This window comes from Cariama cristata, unplaced genomic scaffold, assembly GCF_000690535.1.
Source record: "Cariama cristata isolate BGI_N322 unplaced genomic scaffold, ASM69053v1 scaffold17980, whole genome shotgun sequence".
In the NCBI taxonomy this organism is placed as follows: domain Eukaryota; kingdom Metazoa; phylum Chordata; class Aves; order Cariamiformes; family Cariamidae; genus Cariama; species Cariama cristata.
Window position 1 is genome coordinate 4,550 of NW_009594271.1, and position 23,310 is coordinate 27,859.

The 23,310-nt window shown below is 40.6% G+C and overlaps 1 protein-coding gene across 1 annotated transcript in view; it reads left to right on the forward strand.

Moving 5' to 3' along the window:
* Positions 1–462: 462 nt before the first annotated feature.
* PHKA2 (phosphorylase kinase, alpha 2 (liver)) overlaps positions 463–23,310 on the forward strand; it is a gene marked incomplete at its 3' end in the record, with an annotated part of 28,385 nt that continues 5,537 nt past the window's right edge. Inside the window, exons 1-20 of the mRNA XM_009697500.1 lie at positions 463–615; positions 1,987–2,034; positions 2,499–2,667; positions 3,526–3,608; positions 4,239–4,319; positions 6,505–6,603; positions 6,926–7,072; positions 7,303–7,356; positions 7,901–8,023; positions 8,615–8,710; positions 10,105–10,212; positions 10,912–10,990; positions 12,111–12,245; positions 14,194–14,303; positions 16,769–16,913; positions 17,420–17,498; positions 18,398–18,561; positions 19,206–19,379; positions 20,519–20,607; positions 22,335–22,468. Coding sequence (XP_009695802.1) covers positions 553–615; positions 1,987–2,034; positions 2,499–2,667; positions 3,526–3,608; positions 4,239–4,319; positions 6,505–6,603; positions 6,926–7,072; positions 7,303–7,356; positions 7,901–8,023; positions 8,615–8,710; positions 10,105–10,212; positions 10,912–10,990; positions 12,111–12,245; positions 14,194–14,303; positions 16,769–16,913; positions 17,420–17,498; positions 18,398–18,561; positions 19,206–19,379; positions 20,519–20,607; positions 22,335–22,468 — 2,180 coding nt within the window. The remainder of the gene's footprint in view (positions 616–1,986; positions 2,035–2,498; positions 2,668–3,525; positions 3,609–4,238; positions 4,320–6,504; positions 6,604–6,925; positions 7,073–7,302; positions 7,357–7,900; positions 8,024–8,614; positions 8,711–10,104; positions 10,213–10,911; positions 10,991–12,110; positions 12,246–14,193; positions 14,304–16,768; positions 16,914–17,419; positions 17,499–18,397; positions 18,562–19,205; positions 19,380–20,518; positions 20,608–22,334; positions 22,469–23,310) is intronic.

Sequence of the window (23,310 nt, forward strand, 5' to 3'; positions counted from 1 at the left end):
AAGTAGTGCTTTTTTTACTTCCTCAAGATTATGCCACAGACCAGTTGCATAGAGAAGAATAGGTCCCAGACTCAATTTCTAATGTTAACTCAGTACCCTCTTCTCCTTACAAATATGTCAAATTTAAATTCCTATTTCCTCAGTGTATTTCAAATTTCACTCAGTGACTTACCTCATGATCCTGTGTGGATGAGTATGCCCAGCTGGATGCTATAAGCTTTACATCCTGAAGTGTTCATATAAATCTTGCGTTTCACTTGTATGAGTTTGGGAAAGAAAGATGAGACCTCACTTCTGCTGTGGAATTGTGAGTAGCCATAGTGCGCAGTCAGTGTGAAATCAACTTTGGCACTCTCTTTTGTTTTCTTACCGTTTGGTACAGAAAGAACTGGTGCTTCTTATTAGATGGGAGTTCAGGTAGTAATGTTTGTTCTTTGTTCCTTCTGCCGTGGTTAGAATCCAGTTACGGGGCTGCTCTCAGCCGGTACAGACCATAAAGATGCTTGGGTACGGGACAACATCTACAGCATCCTGGCCGTGTGGGGCCTGGGGATGGCTTATCGGAAGAATGCGGACCGGGACGAGGATAAGGCCAAAGCATACGAGCTTGAGCAGGTATGTCAAAGTTCGGCATAAAGCAGTTGTGCTGTTTGTTTTTTTCATATGGTAGTGGTTTTGAACAGTGCATTCACATTGCCACATTGCTGCTGTGTCTAGGATCTGGCAGGGTTTTTCCGGCTTGCAGTAGGTGTCTGGTTCCTTTGACAGCAGCATCCATGCAGCGTGTGGAGTGCAGTATTCCTGGCAGTCTGCTGGCAAGCAGGATCTGAAGAACTGGGTGGCAGAGAGGCTAACATCTGAATGAAAACACAAACAGAGCAAAACATGTAGGAGTTAAACTTCCATTGGTTGGCTGATTGTTGAAAGTTAGGTTTCTGGGAGATGTTATGCCCAGATTTACAAGCCTCTGATTAAACCTTGAGATCCCTCATGTGTATTATGGAGCACAAAATCAAACCTAGGTTGCTTGGATCCTGGGGTAGCAAATTATCTGCTAGACCATTCTTCCCCATAAGGAGAAGCGTGCCCTTTAGAGTAGCAACCTTTGAAACATGCACTTGTGTCATCTCACAGAAGTCATACATGATGTATAGATGTGTTTGATCAGCCAGAGGAGGTAACGTTCTCAAAGCTGGTAAGACTTGTACTGGAGAATTGGAAGTGGAAGTAACTCACACAGTTAATTTCTATAATCTGCAGCTGGGAAAGTGGGTATCAAGTGAGAGTGTAGAGGTGGGTTAAATGAGAAGTGAGGGAGTGTTGGTGTCAGTGTCCTGCTGTTGTTTTGAAGGCACTGGGTAAATTTTATGCTGACATGTACTGCTCAAACCATGGAGATCTGTGGTGACAGAATAACCTTGACTCGGTTTGCATGATCATATTTTGAGGCTATAATAATTTTGGGGCAAAAAGATGGCGTTGATTTCTTCATTTAAGGCAAAATCTTGCACTTCTCTTTGTATGCCCTAAAGGCCCTTTCTTTATGTTAGTCATCTGCTTTCTATTGTACTGTATAAAGACTGGAAGAAGCTCCACAGGTTTTCCAGTCATGTCAATGTCTTGCAGTCACCTACCAGTGTTCCCTGGATCTGTCACTCTAAAAATCATCATCATTTTATTATTATTCTTACAAGATACAACATTCCTCTTACTTCCTTAGCTGGATAGAAGGACCACAGAGAGTTACTCCACTGTTTAGAGAGAGTCTTTGGGAAAAGATTTGTTCTCCTAGATAGGGATGTGGGAATAAAAATCAACTAGTATATTAAAAAAAAGGCATGTAAATCATTTCAGGCAAATACGCATTTTTTATCCTTTGGCAGGACATTAGTAGTGGGTGTGAACTTTGTCACTTTTGAATGTTGTTTGTAACAGCTGATGAGACTGGCCATATGAGGGTGTCACTGGTCTGTTTTGTACCTGCAGAACGTTGTGAAGCTGATGCGGGGACTTCTGCAGTGCATGATGAGACAGGTAATGTCATGAGTTGAATTAGTATGTGTTGTATTTACAAAGTATTTCATCTGAAGTGTGTATTTCTTATGTCTTTTGTGTAGAGTGTGTGTAGATGGTGGTGTGGGGAGTCTTTTAAAAACTCTTGAGCAATACTCTGATCTTACTTGTACCTTTTTGAGATTGTGCTTGTAGCAAATCACAGTTTTGCCTTTGCAAACTGATTTTCACCAAGATGCATACCTGTAATTAAGATCTGAACTCAACAAGGTAATTTAATCTTATTCTTTCCCAAAGAGATGTGGATTTAGCTGGAGCGTAAAGTTAGAGTTGTGTTTAAGCACTCTGATCAATCAAAACACACTGAAATGATGTAATGGGAATTAAGACCTCAAGTTTCTCCTCACCTAAGAAGAGGTGTTCATTTTGAAATTGGAAAATTTCTTCCAAAAAGTTTCAGATTTGAGACTTGTGATGTTTTTTAGGTAGATAAGGTAGAGAAGTTCAAACGCACACAGAGCACCAAAGACTGCCTACATGCCAAGTATAACTCTGCAACTTGTGCCACGGTGGTTGGGGACGATCAGTGGGGGCATCTGCAAGTGGATGCAACTTCCCTTTACCTGCTCTTCTTGGCACAGATGACTGCATCAGGTAAGCAGAAGATATTTTAGCCTTCACTATTGTTGCAGTCTTTTTCTATTCTAGGTTTCATTTCAAAAGGAAAAAAAGTTGTAACTAGCTTCAAAGACCTTTTCATAATTACGACTTAGAAGAAAGTAATATTTCTCTGGAAAAGAGATGTGACTTAGTTAGGATTTCATGTTTATAGTAACTGGTGGTGTCCATTCCCTTAATGTTTGTTGGCATACAAATACATGTGATGTTCAGAGTCATATTGGAGAAGAGTTTCGTATTTCAAGACTATGTAGAGTGTCCTAATGGAGAACCAGGTTTTACTTCAGAGAGTGATGACATCGAGTCAGGTGCCGCTAGTGCCGTCTGTGTTCCTCTTCTTGCTGGCGATGTTTCATCTTGTGCTCTTCTCAACTGTACCCCCCCTGTGAGGATGAGGATTTGTTTCCTTATGTATTTTTCTGTCCTTAGAGCCCTTTGACCCCTGCAGAGTGGGCACCTTGTTTTCCTGGTGGTCCCTTGATAGAGCACTAAGCAGGTGGAGGGGTGGGGAGCTGCAGGAATTGGGATGCATTGCTCTCGGGAGCCAGAGCTGGCTCTGTGTCTCAGCCTTGTACCCTCTGTGTCTGAATGCCACCCTTCCAGGGGTGTATTTTGGTTGGTCTTTGAACCAGTATGTATTGGTGGCATTTGAAGTATTTTATGAGCAGCAAGTATTGTGGCTTACTGCCTGATCTTTTGAAATCAGCGTGAGTTTTTCCATTGATTTTAGTGGGCAATAGTTGGTAGCAAATAAACAAAATCATGAAACTCGCTTAAGAGCAAATATTTCAATTTTGATACAGTATAATTACTCTCTTCCATTTTTTTAATCAGGGTTACGTATTATCTTCACCCTTGATGAAGTTACCTTTATTCAGAATCTTGTTTTTTACATAGAAGCTGCCTACAAAGTTGCTGTAAGTAGTTAGTTATATGTAAATCACCTGAACACTGCTCAGATGTGGGTGGAAAATTATTTATTGATGGAGAAGGAAAATACGGACTACTTCTTCCATGAGAAGATATCAGAACCTCTCAGTACTTTACATTGTGAACCGCATCTTTGGAGATGGTGGGAGGGCTGTGGAGGATTTACTGCTGCCTGGGTGAGGTATACTTGTTCTATCATAATAGTAGTTTTTCTTTATTGGTAATTAATAATATTTCCTGATGTCTCATTAAAACCTTATGGGCCTTTCTAAAAAGAGCAAAGTATTAACAAACTGTTTAGAAAGTGGCAAGGTGGAGGGGCGCAGGGAGAAGCACGCACAGGGGGAAGGATAAAGGGCTTTGTGTGTTCTGTGAAGACAGTGATTCACGACTGTAGACCGGATGCTGCTGGGGTATATTTTTACGTGCTGCTCTTTAAACATGAGGAGGGGCTTTTTGGAGACTTGAAGACTTGAAGCTTTTTTTTTTTTTTTTTTTTTTTAAGGCAAATAAACTAATTTCATGCAGGGGTCTGGTTTTGTTTTGGAGTGAGGGGGGAAAGCATTGATTTTATGTATAATTATGCCAATTTTTTGTTGATGATGATGTTGTTGCAGGATTATGGAATTTGGGAACGTGGTGATAAGACAAACCAGGGCATCCCTGAACTCAACGCAAGCTCCGTAGGGATGGCCAAAGTGAGAACGTCTTCCTGACACCTCCTTCATTGCTGTTCTGTCATGCTGAAAGGCTCTGACAAACCCGATGGCTTCCTTTGCGTAGTCTCCTTGGCCACTGCGATAGTTAAATGATTGTATAAGAATTTTTATTTGGGTGTGAGTGAGTATTTTTAGTGTAAAATCCTTGTGATAATGGCTTTCATTGAAGGACCTGAGCACAGTTGTTCAGGGGTACCAGAAGGGCAGAAGAAGGCAAGAAGGGTACCAGATTTATTGAGCCATGAATCTGATAGATTCAGTGAGGTGCAGTCTCATAAAGTGGCCTCTAGCTTTCTGTCCCTCTTTCTTAATTGTCCAGCCTTGGTATTATATGTGATGTTTTCATGGTAAGATTAAGTCAGATGTAAATTCTGGAAGACAGCAGAATATCAGTCTAAGAAGTTATTCACAAGTAATTTAGAGAGAAAAATGAGTAGAAATATACTTAAAAGAAGTGGATATTTCTGGTTCTCCCATAACGCAACGTCATGGAGATAGTAAATGAAGCTCAGAAAGCCATAAATGTCAATGTGTAAATGACAGCTATCTTTTACATGATGTCTGGGGGACTGACAGAAGCCAAATATTGTTAAGGTCAAAGGTGTATTTGCATTTCAGCATGATTTATTAGTTACCAAGATCTTGTGTCGCTGCAAGAGAGAGAAACTGCTGGTCTTGGCCACAGTTCAGTTGAATAGCAATGGGGCAGTGTCTGTGGAGGAGGTTATTCCTTAGCTGTCCAGTATGAGATTTTTTGCGCTGAACAGGCTGGTGTGGGTTGCTGTGGTCTCTGCACGACTTCTGGGTGCATTGACGTCAGGACAATTTGCAGGACTTGCTGCACAGCTTTGCTTCTTTGTGGATCTGAGTTCGATACAAGTGGTGTTTGGGATGGGGACTGGGGGGGCGGGGTGCGGCACGCCAGAGGCCCTGCTGCAGAAGGTGAGGTAGATGCTATTTTTTTTTAATCTACCTCAGGAATTCTCCCTCTTAACATTTCTCTTCCGGATCTGCTTTGGGTGGCTACCTGTGGCAGCAGTACAGCACAGAGTGTATGCCTTGGAGTGGGTCTCAGTGCCTTTTCTGCACCATTAAGACCGCCCATGGTTCTGGCTATCAGCTCCTCAGTGGGGCTTTCTGGTGCCGTCAGGCACATTTACTGCTCTAGCGCTTGGCTAGAGAGAGGGGCTCTGCAGAGCCAGTAAACCCATGATTGTGTTGGAGGAAGAAAAATACCCTTGCCCCTCTGCAGAGAGAGAGGGCAAGCTGCGCTATGCAAGCCTTCCTTTGTGAGAGACTGACGTTATCTTGAGGCTGCAGGGCAGAAATGGGCATGGAGCAACATTCAGTGCTACCACAACCATGTAAATATGCATTTCAGGGGAGGGCTCTGCTAGCCTGGCCCTGGCTGTCTGGTCCTTACTCTTTTCCTGCCACATTCCGTTGCATGGTGCTGCACACCTTGCTTCTTCAAAGCCAGGTTTTGTAGCCTGCTAGTTTAAAGTAGGAGTGCCCAAATGGAATCGGTGCTTGGGCTGCCAATGCCTTCACTAGGCAAATGCATTATGGCCAAGAGGCATGAGATGTGGTGATTCACCTGTTGACATGGAGCATGCTGTGCCTTGGTTGGCTGTGGAGAGAGCAGACATCTCATTTCTCTTTCCCGACATCTCATTTCTCTTGCCCTTGGGAATTGATAGTATCAGAGAGATGGCAATGCTCTCTTCTCGGGGCACTGGTCTCTGCTGATTCTGGGGTGCCTTGAATAAACCTTCCTCTTTGAACAGCCCTCCAGTCAGGAGGAGTGGAAGGCCACTGAATGGGCCTGAATTATTTTGTAATACAGGTCAGGAGAATCATTTATTACTAAGTACTTTAATATTTAGATATTATCTCAGTGGAAGCCCAGCTCTTCATTGTTTTGCATTGCTTTTAAATTGTAAGAAGGATCACCAGCACATCAGTCCTGTATCCTACTAGTGGAAAGACAGAAATATTTACTTTTTCTAAATTACTACCAAGCTTCCCTTTGAAGATGAAAAAATGTCTGTGGAGCAAACTTCCGTCTTAGGTAAATTCCTTCAGAGGATAACCACAGGTGCCAGGGTGTGTACTTGGCTTAAAAGGTATTTAATAATTTTGGGTTGTTTGGGTTTTTTTGAAGGCTGCCTTGGAAGCAATTGATGAACTAGATCTTTTTGGAGCTCATGGAGGACACAAATCAGTGATTCATGTTCTTCCTGATGAAGTAGAACATTGTCAGGTAAAAATTAGTCATCTTTTTCCTTTGCTAGGGGAAAACCCAGGACCCTCTCCCTTTTGTTTTTAAATGAAATGTTGATTAACTGAACCAAGAACTTAATGTAATAAGGATGGCTTCAGACTATGCTGTTCATCCTGATTTTAGTGGATCACGTGAAAGTGAGCGGTGTGAAGCATTCTCGTTCTAACTCAGTTAAAAATTGTTATGCAGTGAGTTCTCTGTCAGTTTGCAAATAGTATAGTCTATTCCATTTGCACATATGACATGGTCTTTTGAAGTAGGTAAATTGTTTTACATCCTTCTCTTCTCCTGTTTTGCTCAGTCTATTCTATACTCCATGTTGCCAAGGGCATCCACATCAAAGGAGATAGATGCTGGCCTTCTCTCTATTATTTCTTACCCGGCTTTTGCAGTGGAGGATCTAAACCTTGTTAATGTAACCAAGAGTGAAATTATATCCAAACTGCAGGTAAGGATTTAATTTATTTTTATTTTCCAGAGAAAAAGAAGCAGAACCTTCCTTTCTGAACCAAAAATTCAAATTAAACAAGGTTGCCAGACTTAGTTAATCTGTGCGTGGAAGAGAGGGAGGAAAAGCCCTCAGTGATGCTTGAAACTCGGCACATACTTTTATGTTTATGTTAGTCTGTGAGGAAGAACAGTATGTGAAGTTTTTTATAATTTTGTCTGTCTTTACAGGGCCGCTATGGCTGCTGTCGCTTTCTCCGAGATGGTTACAAGACACCCAGAGAGGTACTTGCGATGTATATTTTCAGTAAGCATTAGGAAGAATTTAATCTTTTGTTTGTAGACATTTTTTGTCTGGTTTACATGAAGAGGTAAAGTTCTGTATTGCTGTTAAGACATCTTAGTGGATTTGGGGGTACTCCAGGTGTGTACCCTAGACACATATCTGAAGGAGGCTAAGGGTTTGAAAACCAATTATTAAGGACAGAACTTAATTCTGTAAGAAATGAACCCTTAGATATGCTTATGGTGCCTAAGTGGAAGTGGTATCTCTGAGGTGTCCCAAAATATCTTTGAACCAAGGCACAGCCAAGATTATTTGAGGGACACCTAGACTCTGAGACTGGGAACGGTCAATTTGTCTAGGGAATGATTAAATGAGTTTGAGACTGAATGTGAAAAAGAATTCAAAGGACTGCATGGAAACTGTTTCTGGTGTTTTTATTGGTTTCTTGGTTTTAATTACTTGTATAAAATAGGCTGTCATTATGATTGGAATATGAATGACTAATTTAGCATTGTGACTAAATGAATATGATTGAATTTCTAGGATCCAAGCAGGCTGCACTATGATCCTGCTGAGCTCAAGCTCTTTGAGAATATTGAATGTGAGTGGCCAGTATTCTGGACATACTTCCTAATTGATGGAGTATTTAATGAGGACAAAATTCAGGTGAGGAAAGAAGAGATTACTTTCAATGGAAATGCAAAGCCGTTTACCCACAGCATTTTGTAGCTTTGCTCCATGTTTATTTTGGGTGTCAGTTGGATACCTCATCAGCAGGATGGGAGTAATCTTCAGCCAATCTCACCTTCCTGGGGAGTTCGTGACGTGGTAGAGGCTGCAGCGTTGTGCACAATGGGGCCTTGTTGCCCTCTCTCTACCAGGCTGAGTGGCTCTGTTAGCTGGTGTGGTCAAACTGGGCCAGATGGGGTTTATTTACCTGGTTCTGTCATATCACTAACCTTCATGCCCCTTCCCCAATTCCTTTAGGATGACACTAGCTTCTTTTTCCCCAACCTCTGTGGCTTGGCTGCTGAGAACAAGATTCATAGTACTTTCAGTCCTTTTGTACATTCAGGGAGATTTGGGGTTGGGTTATGAGGTGCCGTTTCATTTTCACTAATTCCTTAAGTTGCTTCATGCCTTTACTGTGTCAAGCCATCCAGTCGTCAGGGGAGCTAAATTGATTGTAGCCTTCCAAAGGTTTCGATTTTGCTGACTGTAATGTGAATTCTCACTCTCTTTTAAAAATATTTCCAGGTACAAGAGTATAGAGAGGCTCTGGAAGGAATACTTATTCGAGAGAAGAATGGAATAGTGCTAATGCCTGAACTGTATGCAGTTCCTCCAGAAAAGGTACTGTGAAAATGCAGCATCCGCTTCAGTATGCAAAGTATAGATATCAAGATGAATGTTGCATTTATAGTTTTCCTGTAGCTGATAAATCTAAACCAGCAATAAAAAAAAAAAAAAAGACTACTGCACATTCTTTAAAAACTAAGAGACCTCTCACAGCTCCCATTGAGAAATGGTAAACTTTAGGCTTCCTTACTTGGGAATCTGTGTGCCTGTGGAAATATTAGAGCAGGTCTAAAGTTTTAAATCCCTATAGCAAGACATATGTTTAAGAAGTGCTGATGTTGACTTGGGAACTGAAACTCAAAGAAGAAATAAAGCATAGACTGTCCTGCCTGTCTAGTCTATTGATTTATTGTGCTCTTTCTTTTCCAGAGCTTGTAAGTGAGGGAGAAACAGGTTTCAGATGGATTAGGGTTTCAGCTGGGTTTTTTGTTTGTATTTTTTTTCTTTTCTTCCCATCTTTGCTGTTACGGTTTACCTGATTCTCCTGTTGTGACAGAGAAATTCAGATGAGCTTATGTACTCTTCCATGCTCTTTGCCTTTGTTTCCCTCCCTGCCAACTTTTTCTCCCACTCCAGACTTTTCAGCCCTCACTCGCTAAGGGTGTGGAGCCTCCTGGGTTGGTCTGAGTTTGGGCAGGGAGTGTCGACAGCTGATGTCTTGCTCACAGATCTGAGGTGGAAACTCTGAATTGTCTTCCTAGTGGGAACGCGCTTGTAAGAGTTCAGAGCCTTCTTGTGAATTTTGATATGATGATGATCTGATGAACATGCCAAATAAAAAGGGTAGATTTTGCCTTTCACTTACAGATTTTAAAATGGCTATGGTAAAGGTGATTTCTAGGAAGGTCTTTCCCCTGCCCTCAATAGATCTGTATACTGCAAAACCAAGGCAGTTTTTCTAAATTAATAAGAGTCTACTCTGAATTTTTCCATTGGCCATTCTTGCTAACACAGGAAAGGTGGAATAGCCTTCAATTTTGAAAATCACCTTTACTTTGGGAAGCTAGGTAGACATTAGTGAAGTTCAAGTGTCATATTGCGAGGGGTTGGAAAGCAGACACACAGTTACCGACAAGCTGCCCAGAGGGAAGGCAGCAAAGGCATGATGAGAAGAAAGGGAAAGTGCTGACAGCAAAGCTATAATTGCGTGCAGAGCTGCCATTCAACCTCCAGCTTCAAACAGTGGGGCAGCGTACAAAAAAAGAAGCATAGTTCTTGTCCCAGAATAAGTGCAGCCTTAAAAGTAAAACTGAGAGATCTGGATGTGAGTAATAATGGCAGGTTAAAAAGGGTAGACAATAGACCATATTTTTTTGAATGCTTCCATGTTTTTGATTTGTTTTTCACAACTTTAGGGTAATTTTTTTTGCTTATGCATTTGTTTTCAGGTGGATGAGGAATATGAAAATCCTCACTCAGTGGATCGTGTCGCAGTGGGAAAGTTGCCTCATCTTTGGGGCCAATCATTGTATGTCCTTAGCTGCCTATTAGCAGAGGTAATTGTTTCTTGTATAACAGATGAGCTTCTATTTAATTTTATTTTGAGATGGCTTGGGCTTAAAGTACAGTTTGGTTGACAGGTAGGGGACAACATGTTTTCCAGTAGAAACACGTACATGAACAATGGAGGGGTGACTCTGAGCTTTCAGGAGGTTTTTTTCTTGTATATAGATACGCAATTCTCTGTTTCTAATCAAGCTAAGTTATGAGGTGGACTGGAGGACTGGTTAGGACTGGTTAGGCTAGAGGAATACACCCAGGCTGACTTGGCTGTCCCGGAGTTAGGATTTTGCACTGTTCAGCTCCACTAGGCTATGCCTTACTCTGTGGCATAAGGTGCCTACGGAGTTGTCTCGTATTGGCCATGGACTTGTTAAAGGAACCACTGAATATGTCTGTGGAGCTACAAAAAAATCAACGGCCAGGCAAAATTGTGTCGGTTGCTGCAACTCTAAAATAGGAAATCTGAACGTGCAGATTGTGTCAGTCATAACCATTTTGTTGTTGCGAAAAATATTGCAACCATTGTTTTTATTGAATGTACTACTTAGTGGACAGGGTAGATAAACCAGGCTTTACGTCCTGTTGTCCTGCAAAAATTCGAAAATTGGTTAAGATTTCTTCTAGATGTCATCAGATGCCTTTTACTTAATTTTTCTTTGTTTCCTTTCTTTTTTCTTTCTTTTGCATTCTAGGGATTTCTTGCTGCAGGTGAAATTGATCCCTTAAACAGGAGATTTTCCACTGGATTTAAACCTGATGTTGTGGTACAAGGTGAGGGAGTTTTTTGAACATTCTGGGTGAATTGGATCATGTGATAGCAAAGTCCCTATGTACATGAGAGAAGAAAGACATGCTTAAAAATAATGTGGATTTTTGCATGGGACGTAGATGCTTTGATGATACTGTGGGAAGGAGAAAGGGGTTGGCTGCTGCAGGGAGTGATTGGCTTCTTTAGTCAGTGCAGGAACAGCCAAAATAAGAAAATTAAGTAGAAGGTAAACACCAGCTGATCAAGGCTTAAAGGCTTTTCAGGGGCCTCTACTGCTCTGGAAAAGCAACCAGCTCGTTTATCAGGAGCAGCCTTTGTCAATGATACTGTGACCTGGGCAGGTACTTGTTGGTGTCTCATGGGGATGGCATTTTGTTATTCTGAAATGCTTAATTTCTAGTAGAAATGGAAGTACTTGCTTATTTTTAGCATTCTTTGACAAGTATTTATAATGCAAAGAAGAATACTGAATTATTAGTCCCAAACCAATGAACCATCTAACATGGGCAAAACCTCAAGCAGGACAAGAGGTGGGATCAGGATGTGGATTATAAATTCCTCTGATTTTGGGACTTTTTTCCCTACCTCTGCCATTTTATGGCCTCTGTAACATTTATTGCTATACAAGTAGCAGCACCTGTTCCCCATTGACTTGACTGTGTTGTTACAGTGTGCTGTTTTAAAACAACAAAGATTTTCAAGTCATGTTTCCCCTTGTTTTATGGGGGAAAAGCCCTATCTGCTAAAAGAGACTGCATGATCCAAACTAGTGGTACTGAAAGAAGTCAGAAGAAAGTGATAAAGACTCAAAGAACCTGGTCTAACATCAGAGCTTTTAGCAGGAGGTTGGAGTAGAGACCTCATGAGCACCTGTCCAACTTGAATTGCCCTGTGGTCCAAAGTGGACAAGAATGGCAAAACATGTTGAGAAGCAGAGAACCAAAACCTATCTGACACCCTCTTGCAATCCCTTTTGATCTCATGAGCTCATAAATTAAGAAAGAAGTTAGGCCTTTGTCCCTTTTTAGTCAACTAAATGCATTAGTTGAGAGGCAACACTAGAAACAGTTAAAAAGAGTAGTACATTGGTTCTTACTAGTGTTTTTGTTTTCTGTTATGCAGTAACTGTTTTGGCAGAATCTAATCAAATTAAGAATCTCTTGCAAGACCATGGAATCAATGTTCAGAGCATTGCTGATATCCATCCGCTCAGAGTGCAGCCAGCTCGCATCCTGAGTAACCTCTATACCATGCTGGGTAGGTAGTTGAACATGGAAGCCTCTCTCTACTGCTGGGCAATGTATTTTTTAGGAGTGGTGTTTTGGGTTTTGGTTTTTCTTGCTTCACAGTGTCTCAATTTCTTTGATTTAATTTCTTTCATTTAAATCAATTTATTTGATTAAAAAAATGTATTTGTGCAAAGAAGCTTAACAAAATTAGAACTTCTGTCTTAGATGAGGGACTCCAACAGGAAAAAAAAAAAGCCTCATTAGAAAAGGTGGCCAAAATACAAGTTTCCCTGTGCCCTTGGAGTTAGGCAAGAACTGACTTCTTTTGTCCTGCAGGAGTTACTTCCACACAGAAACTGGCTTTAGAAAAAATGCTGGAAAAACACAGAAAAAAATCAATTGTTTTTCCTTTCAGACGTCAGAGTTACTACTGTTTTAAGTCTGGAAACTGAGCGGTGTGGTTGCCATTCTACCAGCAGACAGCCTGGGAAGTTTTCTGCTCCAAATCAGTGAAGCCTTGCTGCTATCAGAGCATCTTTGAGCTGCCAGGTTCTTGCCAGTGTTCCTTCCAACCCTGAGCTGAGTTAAGCTGCTGAAGTTCTCTGTCTGTGTTGTAAACCCAGAAGCCTTTAGGGCTTTTCTAAACCCAGGACTTTAAATACGTTCCAGTTCCTCAGCAGTGGCCCTAGAGGTCTGTTTTCCCCTGAGACTGACAGTTAGATTAAATAAATGCCCCAAAACTCCGACTGGTTCTAGTTGGAAATCTTTTGATAACCGTCTCTTTTGATAATCCTTGCTGCAATGAGTGGAGTCTTGGTGGAAAATTTGTTATGTCTTCCTAATTGAATTTAGTTTTACTACTTCAAGCAAGCCAGCAAATCATGATGTGGAATTGTGGATGTTACTACAAAGTAAAATTGAGGTGGAGTGAATCAGCACTGGTAGATTCCTTTGCAGCGTGGACAAGGGAGGCCGTATCATGCTTCTCTGTCCGTCTGGAGCATGTTCCCATGGCAATTTGATTACAGATAATGCTGAGGGAGAGTATGAGGCTGTTCATGGGGTGGGTTTTGGTTTTTTTGTTGTTATGGTGGTTTTTGTTGGGGTTTTTGTGTTTTAACAGGAAGGTTTTTTGGAAGCATCCAAAGTAATGGGGCCTTCAAATAAGTCTTAGAAAGTGTGCCCTTTACATGGAGAAGGGAAATTGCATGGGCAGCTTTTGGGAAAGAATCCGTCTCTTTATCACGAAGAACTTTTAACGAATGAAACATTTGCAGGGGTTTGCTGAAGCTTACATTTATTTCATAATAATTCATAATAGCTTTCTTTCATTAGTGGGGGGTTGAGTAGGATGATTTGACACATTAGTGTATTGTTTTTAACAGTGACTTCTTTGGGAATGTTCACAGTGGTATTTTTTCAGGCACATGGTTGTTTGGCTCATATTCCTTGTCAGATAAGATTCAAGTCAGCTCCTGGCTACTGGAGCAAAGGGTGCAGTGTGGATCATTTGCTAATAAGCCCTACTGAGAAAAGTGGAGCTAATTAGCCTGATGAAAAAGATGAAAATCTGTCTTTGTATTTGGATGTACTTTGTATTTGGATTTAGCCTTCTCTGGGCAAGAATTTTTAAGGTTCTATAGTGAAAGCACTGCAATTCCTGTTGTGTGTTGATGGCCTTGTTTTTAAAAGGGCATACCTCCTGTCCTTCTTGGTGGGGAAGCTTTGGCTCCAGAGCAATGACTATAGTTAAAAGACCGGATCCCAGTGAAGCCAGAATTTTTATTTTTAATCAGACCTTTGAAGAACTCTAGCCATTGTATTGGTGGTTGCTGCAAAACTAACCAGTCTGTAGCATCTCACTCTGTTATCTGTCTTCTGCCTTGTTGATTGCTCTTTGTCTAAAATGGTTGTTGTGGAAAACCACACAGGAAATGTTAGGTGAGACTTTTTTTTTCTTTCTATTTTCTTTACAGGCCGGAACAAGAACATGAAATTAAGTGGACGGCCACACCGACATATTGGAGTGTTAGGCACCTCCAAGCTGTATGTGATAAGAAATCAAATATTTGCTTTTACCCCTCAGGTGAGCATGTAAAGCGGGCAGGGAAATCACTACTTACTTAATGGCTAATCATTAGTGAAGCACTTTGCTTTTACGTGCTGTCACTCTGCTTTAGGTAGAGCAGGGCTGATAAAGCAGATGCGCTTTGCTTTGTGGGTTTTCTAAAAGTGTTGGATGATCAGCAGGATAGGATTGCTGATAAATCTCTTTTCTGTCATACAGAGTCTGGCTTCTTTGGCTTCTGGCTTAGGAGAACACAGCAAATCAGTAGTACAAAATTGTTACTGATCTCTGCCCGAACCAACATTCTAGCTAACGAAATAGTTTCTCCAGAAATAGGTCACTTAAGCAATCAGTAGAAAGATATATTTGGTGGAAAATTTAGTTTCACACAAGTGTGCCAAGTACTGTAACCCCCAAGAGACTAAGATGTAATCTTTTCATTATATTGTTAAAAGAGTCAATAGTGCTGAGAAAGGGATGTTCGGTCTTTGTGTTCTGTTTAGTGCCTTTTTCAATGTAACTGGGAGTTTGGATCCTCCCAGAATTAATGGCTGTTATTTATACATTCAATGAAATATGACATACTTACTACTGTAGACTTACTCTAGCAGTTGGTACTAGAAGGCCAAGGGGTCACCTGCTCCAAACATGTGCAACTGGAGCAGGATAAAGAATGCTCACACCCTCCTAAATAGATATTTGACTAATGTAGGCTTTAAATCCAGTGGAAGACATTCAGTGGACTCCATATATGGCCTCTGCAGTGCTTCATAATGTCCAAACAACATCAGACTTACTGCAAAAAGTGTGGATCCCTTCCCGTTCCTCCCCATGTCAATTGGTCACAACTTTGTAACAGATTATTTGTTGTGTTGTTCCCCCATGCCAATTTTCACTTTTGCAAATGAGGGAAAAATTCCTTAGAGTTGCAGGTTTTTTCAAAATATCTCTTTGTCTACATCTTACTATGTAAGTAGGCCCCAGTATTCCAGCTGAAATCTTGACGTGTATCGAGTATGGACATACTTATTAATATATTCCAAAATGACATTTACCTTTGTAACACACTGACAGTTCCTGCTTATTCTGTGTTTGACTAAAACCTCCATGACATTTTCCATTGTACTTTGTAGCCAGAGATTTCCCTCTGACTTTTTTTGAGGGGGGTGGAATTAATGTTTAATTTCACCTTCCCAGCCTTAGCAGTTAACTCATCTGTGTTGATCTTGACTAATGTCCACAAATTTTGGGGGTTTGTAGTTTGTATTTCATCCTGTTCTATAATGAAAACATTGATTAGGTGCGGGGCAAAGGCTGACCCCATTTGGACACCCTCTCATTCTGATAAAATGGTTAATAACTACCTTTCAAGAACAATTTTTCAAGCAGTTCTGCCTCCTCAGGTGTTTTTTCTTCAGCTCACTAGTGTGAAAACTTGCAAAAGTTGAGAGATGTCAGCCACTTTCTTGTATCTACCATCTAGTTGCTCCCAAAGAAGGAAATTGGACTTGTTTGCTGATATTGATTTTGACATGACTGTTTGTCTGTCTTGCTTTATCATTTTGTAATTATCTTGGCAGTCTCAAATTGGCTTTGTTTACCTGTGCTTTCAGACACTGGAACTGGCTTGACTGGTCTGTTTTATCCTGGCTCTTCCTTTTTAAAGACAGGCAATATGTTTGCTTCTCTCTGGGTTTCTGGGACTTGTTCTTCCTGAAATATCAAAACTAATTGCAAGTGCCTAAGGAATTGTTTTGGCTAGTTTCTGAAGTTCTGTGAAGTAATTTCTCTGGACTTTGCCAGCTTGAATTTATGTACTCTTCATGTGCGCACCCCTCCCCAAGGTTTATGTGCTTCCTTAACTTTTGTTGTGGCTGCTTTGACATACTTCCCATTGTTTGTCCAGTGTTTTTGGTTTCCAGCTCCTGAAGTAGCTATAATAGTCTCTTACTTTGGTTCTTGGCTTCCCTCTGTAGTGGGAACAGCACACTTTATCATTGTACATTTAATGCACCTTTTTTCTACAGAAATTGCCAGGTTTTCTGTATTCTGATTGACTTTCAGATTGTTCACAAGAGACATACAGTTACTAGTTCCCAGTCCCCAGCATACACTTAAGCCTGTTTTATGTTTTTGTTACTATTGTTTGCTCTTTCTTCCACATTTAGAGTACTTACATCTTCTAGATCGTAGGTTACCGTAATTCATCATTGGGAAGATTCTACTTCATGGGTGTGATTGCCTACTTTTAATTTGTATGGCTTACTTCTTTCATGGTCAGCCTACAAGTGTAAGAAAATGGACTCAGCACAAGCATGGATTTCTTTTTCACAGTTGCAGGCTTTGTTAGGGTAATTCATGCAGTCTGTGTTGTGGGTCAAGAATAGCTCATATGGCTTTTGTGAATGATTTAAGGGAGGAAATGGAAAAAAATAAGCAGAGCACTGACAACTACTCATATGCCATATTTCTCTGTTCTCTAGTTTACTGACCAGCATCACTTCTATCTGGCTCTAGACAATCAGATGATTGTGGAGATGCTCAAGACGGAGCTGGCTTACCTCACTTCTTGTTGGAGGATGACAGGGAGACCGACCCTGACATTTCCCATCACCCACACAATGCTTGGTAAACTTGATTTTCTCTGTTTCAAGCAAAGCAGATTAGTGCAGGGGAGTATGTTGGAAGTCGGTTCGAGAGGAGACAGGTGGCATGACTGTTTCAACATCTGAGTTCTAACATCAAAAGTACAGTTTAACTTTCTCAAGTGTATGCTGAATTTGGATGATGTGGCAATATTTCAATTTGGTTTTACTCCCCCTTTATATCCTTGCATCTCCCCATCATCTCCATATTATTTCTGTCCAAAGAAACTTGATAGAAATCCCTTTGGAACTTGTCTTGAGTGGGTTGGTTTTTGTCTTGAGAAAACCCTTTAGAACTTGTCTCAGGGTTTGTTTTCGGGGGCGGGGGGGGGGGAAGGGATGTTGAATAAGCTAGTATTGATAGCAGTGGGTTCTGTTTTAAATTTGTCTGATTTACTTTATAGAGAAAACCCAGTAATCCACTTTATTTGGACATGATAATTTAAGAATGTGTTGGTAAGCTTCAACTCTTCCATTATTCTTTTTTAGTTGATGATGGTACTGACATTCATCCAGCAGTTCTTGCCACCATAAGAAAATTAGAGGATGGTTATTTTGGAGGTGCAAGGTAATGTCAGAACCCCCAAATGATTGTCTCCATGGTTTTTTTTAATTAAATCTTATACAGGCCTCAGTTTTGAACTTGTGATAGTGCACAGACCTTGTACTAGAACTCTGCAGAGAGAGAAGTTTCAGCTTTAGTTATTATGTGACAATCAGGTGGTAGCTGGACCTTGAATGCATTGGAAAAGATCTGTCTCCCGAAAGGTGAACCATCTCTGACTGCCATTAGTGGATAAGGAAAAACGAATGTTAAACCTTTGGAAATAGAAAAACTCGGTCTTGGCTGGGCTTCTGTTTTTAAGAAGTAATTATCTTTCACAGTTATTTGACATGTTTTAAACATGAATTACATGTAGTACTTCTAAGTTTATGTGTTCCATTCATCTACATATAAAAGCAATTTAATATGATGCCACAGTACCTGCCTGTTCTCTTTCTGCTTGCCCTCTCTCAATCACTATCATCCTCTGACAATCAGATGTGCTTTCTGTTTTTTAGCAGGACTGGAGTTCTGTGAAAAGATACTGCTGTTCATGGGAACATCTCAGCCCCAATTTCTCATGCATTATCCTTGGAGTTTAGGCCTTTGTTCAGCGTCTGTCTTCATATATAAACATACAGCACCCTGCATAATTAGGCTTTGAGTTAGGCCTGTAGGTGTTACCTTAACACAGTTAAGTTCAATTACTAGCTAGTCGCTAGAGCAGTAAGTACCCAGCTGGATCTGCAGCTATTGTTTTGCATTTGTTTTTCTCAGTATCACTATGTGGTGCTTTGTAGTTACCAAAGGTGGATTTAACAGTAGGTCTCATAGATTTCAGGAGCTGTTGAAAGCTCAGTGAGTATTAATCAGTATCAAAATGGTGGATGTTAATGCTCTTTGGCATGGGTTCCTGTTTGTAGGGTGAAAATAGGCAAGCTATCAGAATTTCTTACCACCTCTTTTCATACGTATCTGAGCTTCCTGGATCCAGACTGTGATGTAAAACTGTTTGATGACCCTATTGAAGGCCGTGATAGTCCTGACAGTGAATATGGAGGCTATCCAGCAGATTTCTGTGAAAAAGGTAGTATTTCTTCACTTCAGATTTTTTCTCTGTCAAGTTCTGTCTGCAGAGCCTGTGTTTACCTACAACGCAGAGTCTATTTTGTGTGCAGTTGGTAGTCATTCAGGTTTCTCATGCATCAGTCTGAGGACAGTACCTGCATGGCTTAATATGGAGAAGGAATTCGTGCATGTTCTTCCTACGTTCGTAGTACAACGTTGGCCAGTAACTGCTGCAGTAAAGCTGAGTCTGAATAGTCAGCAGATGGTGGGGGTGTGGAAGAGGCTGGAGGGAGGAGAAGACTGTGAGGTCTCCTTGTGTGCAAGAGATGATAGAATTGGCGAATCATTTAGATTGGAAAAGACCTTTAAGATCATCGAGTCCAACCGTGATCTGTGGACTACCAAAAAGATAAAAACCTTTTTACTTCCTTTCAAAGGGAAAAGCAACTTCTTAATGTAACTGCTTTCAAAGTGTCAAAAACTGATTTATATTTTTTTTCTTTCTAATCTGTTCGGCTTAGAAATGTCTTATTTATGTTATTCTTGCATTTTTGTGTGCCCTTCTATGCAAGCAAAAGTAGAGTGCTGTGTTTGAAAAAGAAAGCACTGATAAATTATGATTTTACCCTTAAAAAATATTTTCTTTTATGTATGTCACACTAGAAAGCCAGGATGAGCTGGATCAGTACATAAATGATGTCCTGCAGAGTACAGCACTGAAGTCATGTCTGCCTCCAACTTCAAAGACTGCAAATCAACCACCTGTGTTCAGTGCAAGCCATTCCACAGAAGAGATACTGTCAATAATGGCCAAGACAAAGGGCTTGGAGGTTCCAGGTATTTCTCCCTAATTATTTATTTAGTGATAGTAATAGAGAACTTGGTTTGGGTACTACAAGGGGTAAGTTCAAGTATTTCAAAATGCTGCCATTTAAAAAGAACTAGTGGCACAAGTATGTTGTAGTTATCAAGAAATAAGAACAAGTCTGAAGCTGTTACTGTCATGTTCCCACGGTATCCCGTGTCTTGTATACATAGATAACCTGCTATGAAATGTAACTTTTAATCAAGGTTATTGTTAGGAAACTACTACAGCTTCTCTGTTGGATAGAATTTTAGAACCTGAGTCAGTGAATTATTTTTTTTTTTGTCTCTGTTTATGCAAAGGCAGATGAAATGTACTTTCTTATTTTAATAAAGTTGTGGTGAAATTAAATGCTTCAATGCCAGACAAACATAAATGTGCACGTGTACTTTCTAAATTTGTAAGAACAAATGGAGTAGAGAGGGAGGACAGTATTGCTAGTTATGCTACATTTGTAGTAGACTGATTGGAGGATTTACACCAAAATAATGCTTTGACTGAATTTTGTAAATAGATTCCAACATATGCATTGTTTTGTATGTAGGTACATAGTATCCAATGCCCTGGTTAAGGGAAGGCTTCACTTTACTTCCGTGTAAATTAATAACTTTCAAGCTTTTTTGTTGGTCTTTTTTCCCATCTTTCATGTGCCACATCATCTGAGCCTCTATTGAATTCAACATATGAAGTTAACAAAGCATTAGCTTTCATTTAGCGTATTCATTTTAATGATGATAGCTTACCAGTTAGACCGTTGTCTCCACATACTTCCTGTCAAAATGTTTAAAACACTTAGCAGGGTCAGGTCAGTGGGCTGTAGGATTTCTGAGGCATGGGCTGTCATAAGAGATAGCAGTTGAGCTTGAGCCTTTGACATGCTGATCTCGGAAGCTCTCAGAGCAAGCCTGCAAGGAGATAAGGTTCGGAGCATGAGCTTGTCGCCAAGTTCCACGCACAGCATCTCAGAAGCGTTGCCTCTGTATTTTGACTCTTGGAGGTATTTCTGTTGGTTTTAGCTAGCATAGTTGCTTCATGCAAGTGTTTTTGATTTTTCATGTTACTGAAACAGACTGGGTTTTTAAATTTTTTTTCTGGTGGCTTTGCTTTCCAGCTGTGTCTATGTCTCTTCCTACTAAAGTTCTGAACATACACCGGAAGTCTCTGAATCTTGTTGATAATCCTAATTTCTTTGAGACAAAGGTAAGCTGTGGGAATTTTTATGCTGTTTGTGATTTTAGGATGCAATACTGTGGCCTTTCCTGTGTTTTCCAGCCAAACCCTATGTTAGTTCCCATTTTCCTTCACAGACAAGCCATTCTGCCCAAGGCACCAGATAGCTACTCCATTGTTTTGGAATTTATTTCTTGTCTGGGTGAAGGTTTTTTTTGTTAAATAGACATTATCAAGTGGAAAAATTTTAATTGTGTGTGCAAAACAGAAAATAATATAATAGGTGCTTATTTTTAAAGGCCAAAGGTTAAGTTATCGTCTTCAGTTCTAACTGAATGCACAAAGGGAAGGATGGGATGTTCACAGCCTTTAGAGATGTTCTCCAAGAAATGCTACTTATAGGAATGTCGGGGCAGGAGGGGAGTGTGTGAAAGGACAGGTGTCCTTAAGGCACCAGCCAAATCCCACTACAAGGCATGAAGATGGGGTTGTGCTGGGCACTTGTTTTGTCGTAGTGTATGTGACCAGTTGCTGAGAGCAGTTACAGGAGGTTACCTCCTCAAGGAGGCTCTGCAGCCTGTTTGTGCAAACGGTGTTTTAGGTCCATATAAATTGCTGGATAGCTCTTATTAAACAAAACGTCTCTTCGTCTGTGCTGGTTTTAGCTGGGGTAGAGTTAATTTTCTTCACAGTAGCTAGTATGGGGCTATGTTTTGGATTTGTGCTGGAAACAGTGTTGGTAACACAGGGATGTTTTCATTATTGCTGAGCAGGTCTTATACAACATCAAGGCCTTTTCTGCTTCTCACCCCACCAGCGAGTAGGCTAGGGGGCCACAAGAATTTGGGAGGGTGCACAGCTGGGACAGCTGACCTCAGTGACCCAAGGGATATTCCATGCCATATGACATCATGCTCAGCATATAAAGCTGGGGGAAGAAGAAGGAAGGAGGGGACGTTCAGAGTTGGGTCATTTGTCTTCCCAAGTCACCGTTAGGTGTGATGGAGCCCTGCTTTCCTGGAGATGGCCAAACACCTGCCTGCCTGTGGGCAGTGGGGAATGAATGCCTTGGTTTGCTTTGCTTGCGCACAGGGCTTTTGCTTTACCTGTTGAACAGTCTCTATCTCAGCCCATGAGTTTTCTCACTTTTACTCTTCCGAATTCTCTCCCCCATCCCAACATGGGGGGAGTAAGCGAGCAGCTGTGTGGGGCTGAGTTGCCGGCTGGGGGTGAACCACAACATCATCCAAGAACTCACCACAGGATTGCATCATCTGATTAGTTAACATGTTAGTTTCATAAGCTTGGAAAATTTATGATGGCAACATCTGCATTCATAAAGCACCACATATATACAGGTTAGAGATAGAACTCAAAAAGCTCTAAATTATTTAAACTAAAAAAAGGTAGTATCCTTCTGCTTTTCTCTTTACAGGTAACAGCAAATGACAGGAAAAACATGCAGATAACTTGGTTTCCTTCTTTGACAAAATATTTATTTGTTTTGTCCAAAAAATGTCTTTCCTTGGTGACTGAACCAAAACTAGAGACAAAGTTCCATTCTGGGTGTTGTATTTCCTGGCATTAGTCTCCTTTTCACATCTGCAGTAGTCTGGCAAGAACTATGTGATATGTCTGTATTTCAAGTGCTGAGTTATGTTGCAAGTCTGTTGTATTGTTTAATGGGAAGTTACAGTTTGAATTTGACCTGCTACTACTAATAATTTCTTTGATTTTTCATCCATCTTTGTTATCAGGACCGTGAAAATATTTTGCACTTACCTAAAGATGCTCATGGTGATTTGGATTGCAGGAAGCTTGTTGAGCAGCTGAAGGAATGTCCAACGCTCCATGATCAAGCAGATATCTTATATATCTTGCATATACTAAAGTGAGTTGTCTGAGTGTAAACTTCAGCATCTTTAAGTTTGGTCACAGCTGTCTGATTATTCTTGTGCAAAAACTTGCCACTGTTCAGGGTTGTGTTTTGAGGGGAGAGGTTAAAGGACTTTGTGCTTTAACAAGGATATTTTCAGTTAGCTTGATGACATAAATAATGTGGACACAAAAGCTGCTTGTGCAAATTTCAGAGTTGATTGGCGCACAGTTGCAAATACATACAGGCTGGAGGGCTCACAAGTGAAATGCGCAAACCCTTTCCACGAATGAGAAGACACCTTGCGGTATTTGTGACACTCTATTAAGTTCACAAAGATTTGGTGTTATTTTTAGACACAGGAAGGGAAGTGGAGGGAGACTTCATCTTGTCATTTTCTAACTAAAAGCAAAATGCAATTGTAATGAGTAGTTACTATTTTTCCTCTAATCCCTCTGCACGTTTAAGTGCAGCACTGGCTAAAAACTCTGTGCTCTTCAAAACATTCTTGGAAACAGTCTGACCCCAGCTGCTATTTAAATAGGTTTGAAGGGAACAAAATGCATATACAAACCAATGGAATCATCTTCTGGATTGCATTTATTGGACTTTTTTTCCTGTGCAGGAGAATACTGCTGGAACCTGTCAGGAAGTTAGCTTTGGGTGCAAAGACAAGCATGCGTTAATCACAGATGGTCTTCCTTACTGCTACAAAGATTGTATTTTTGTTAATTTTAGTCTTTCTCTTGTGAGAACCTCTTCTTTGATCTTCCCAAGCAAAGTGTTTAGCAGCCTCTCTTAAAGAGCAAAGGAAATCCTGAAAAAAATACCATTTTGTTGTTTAACTACATGTAACA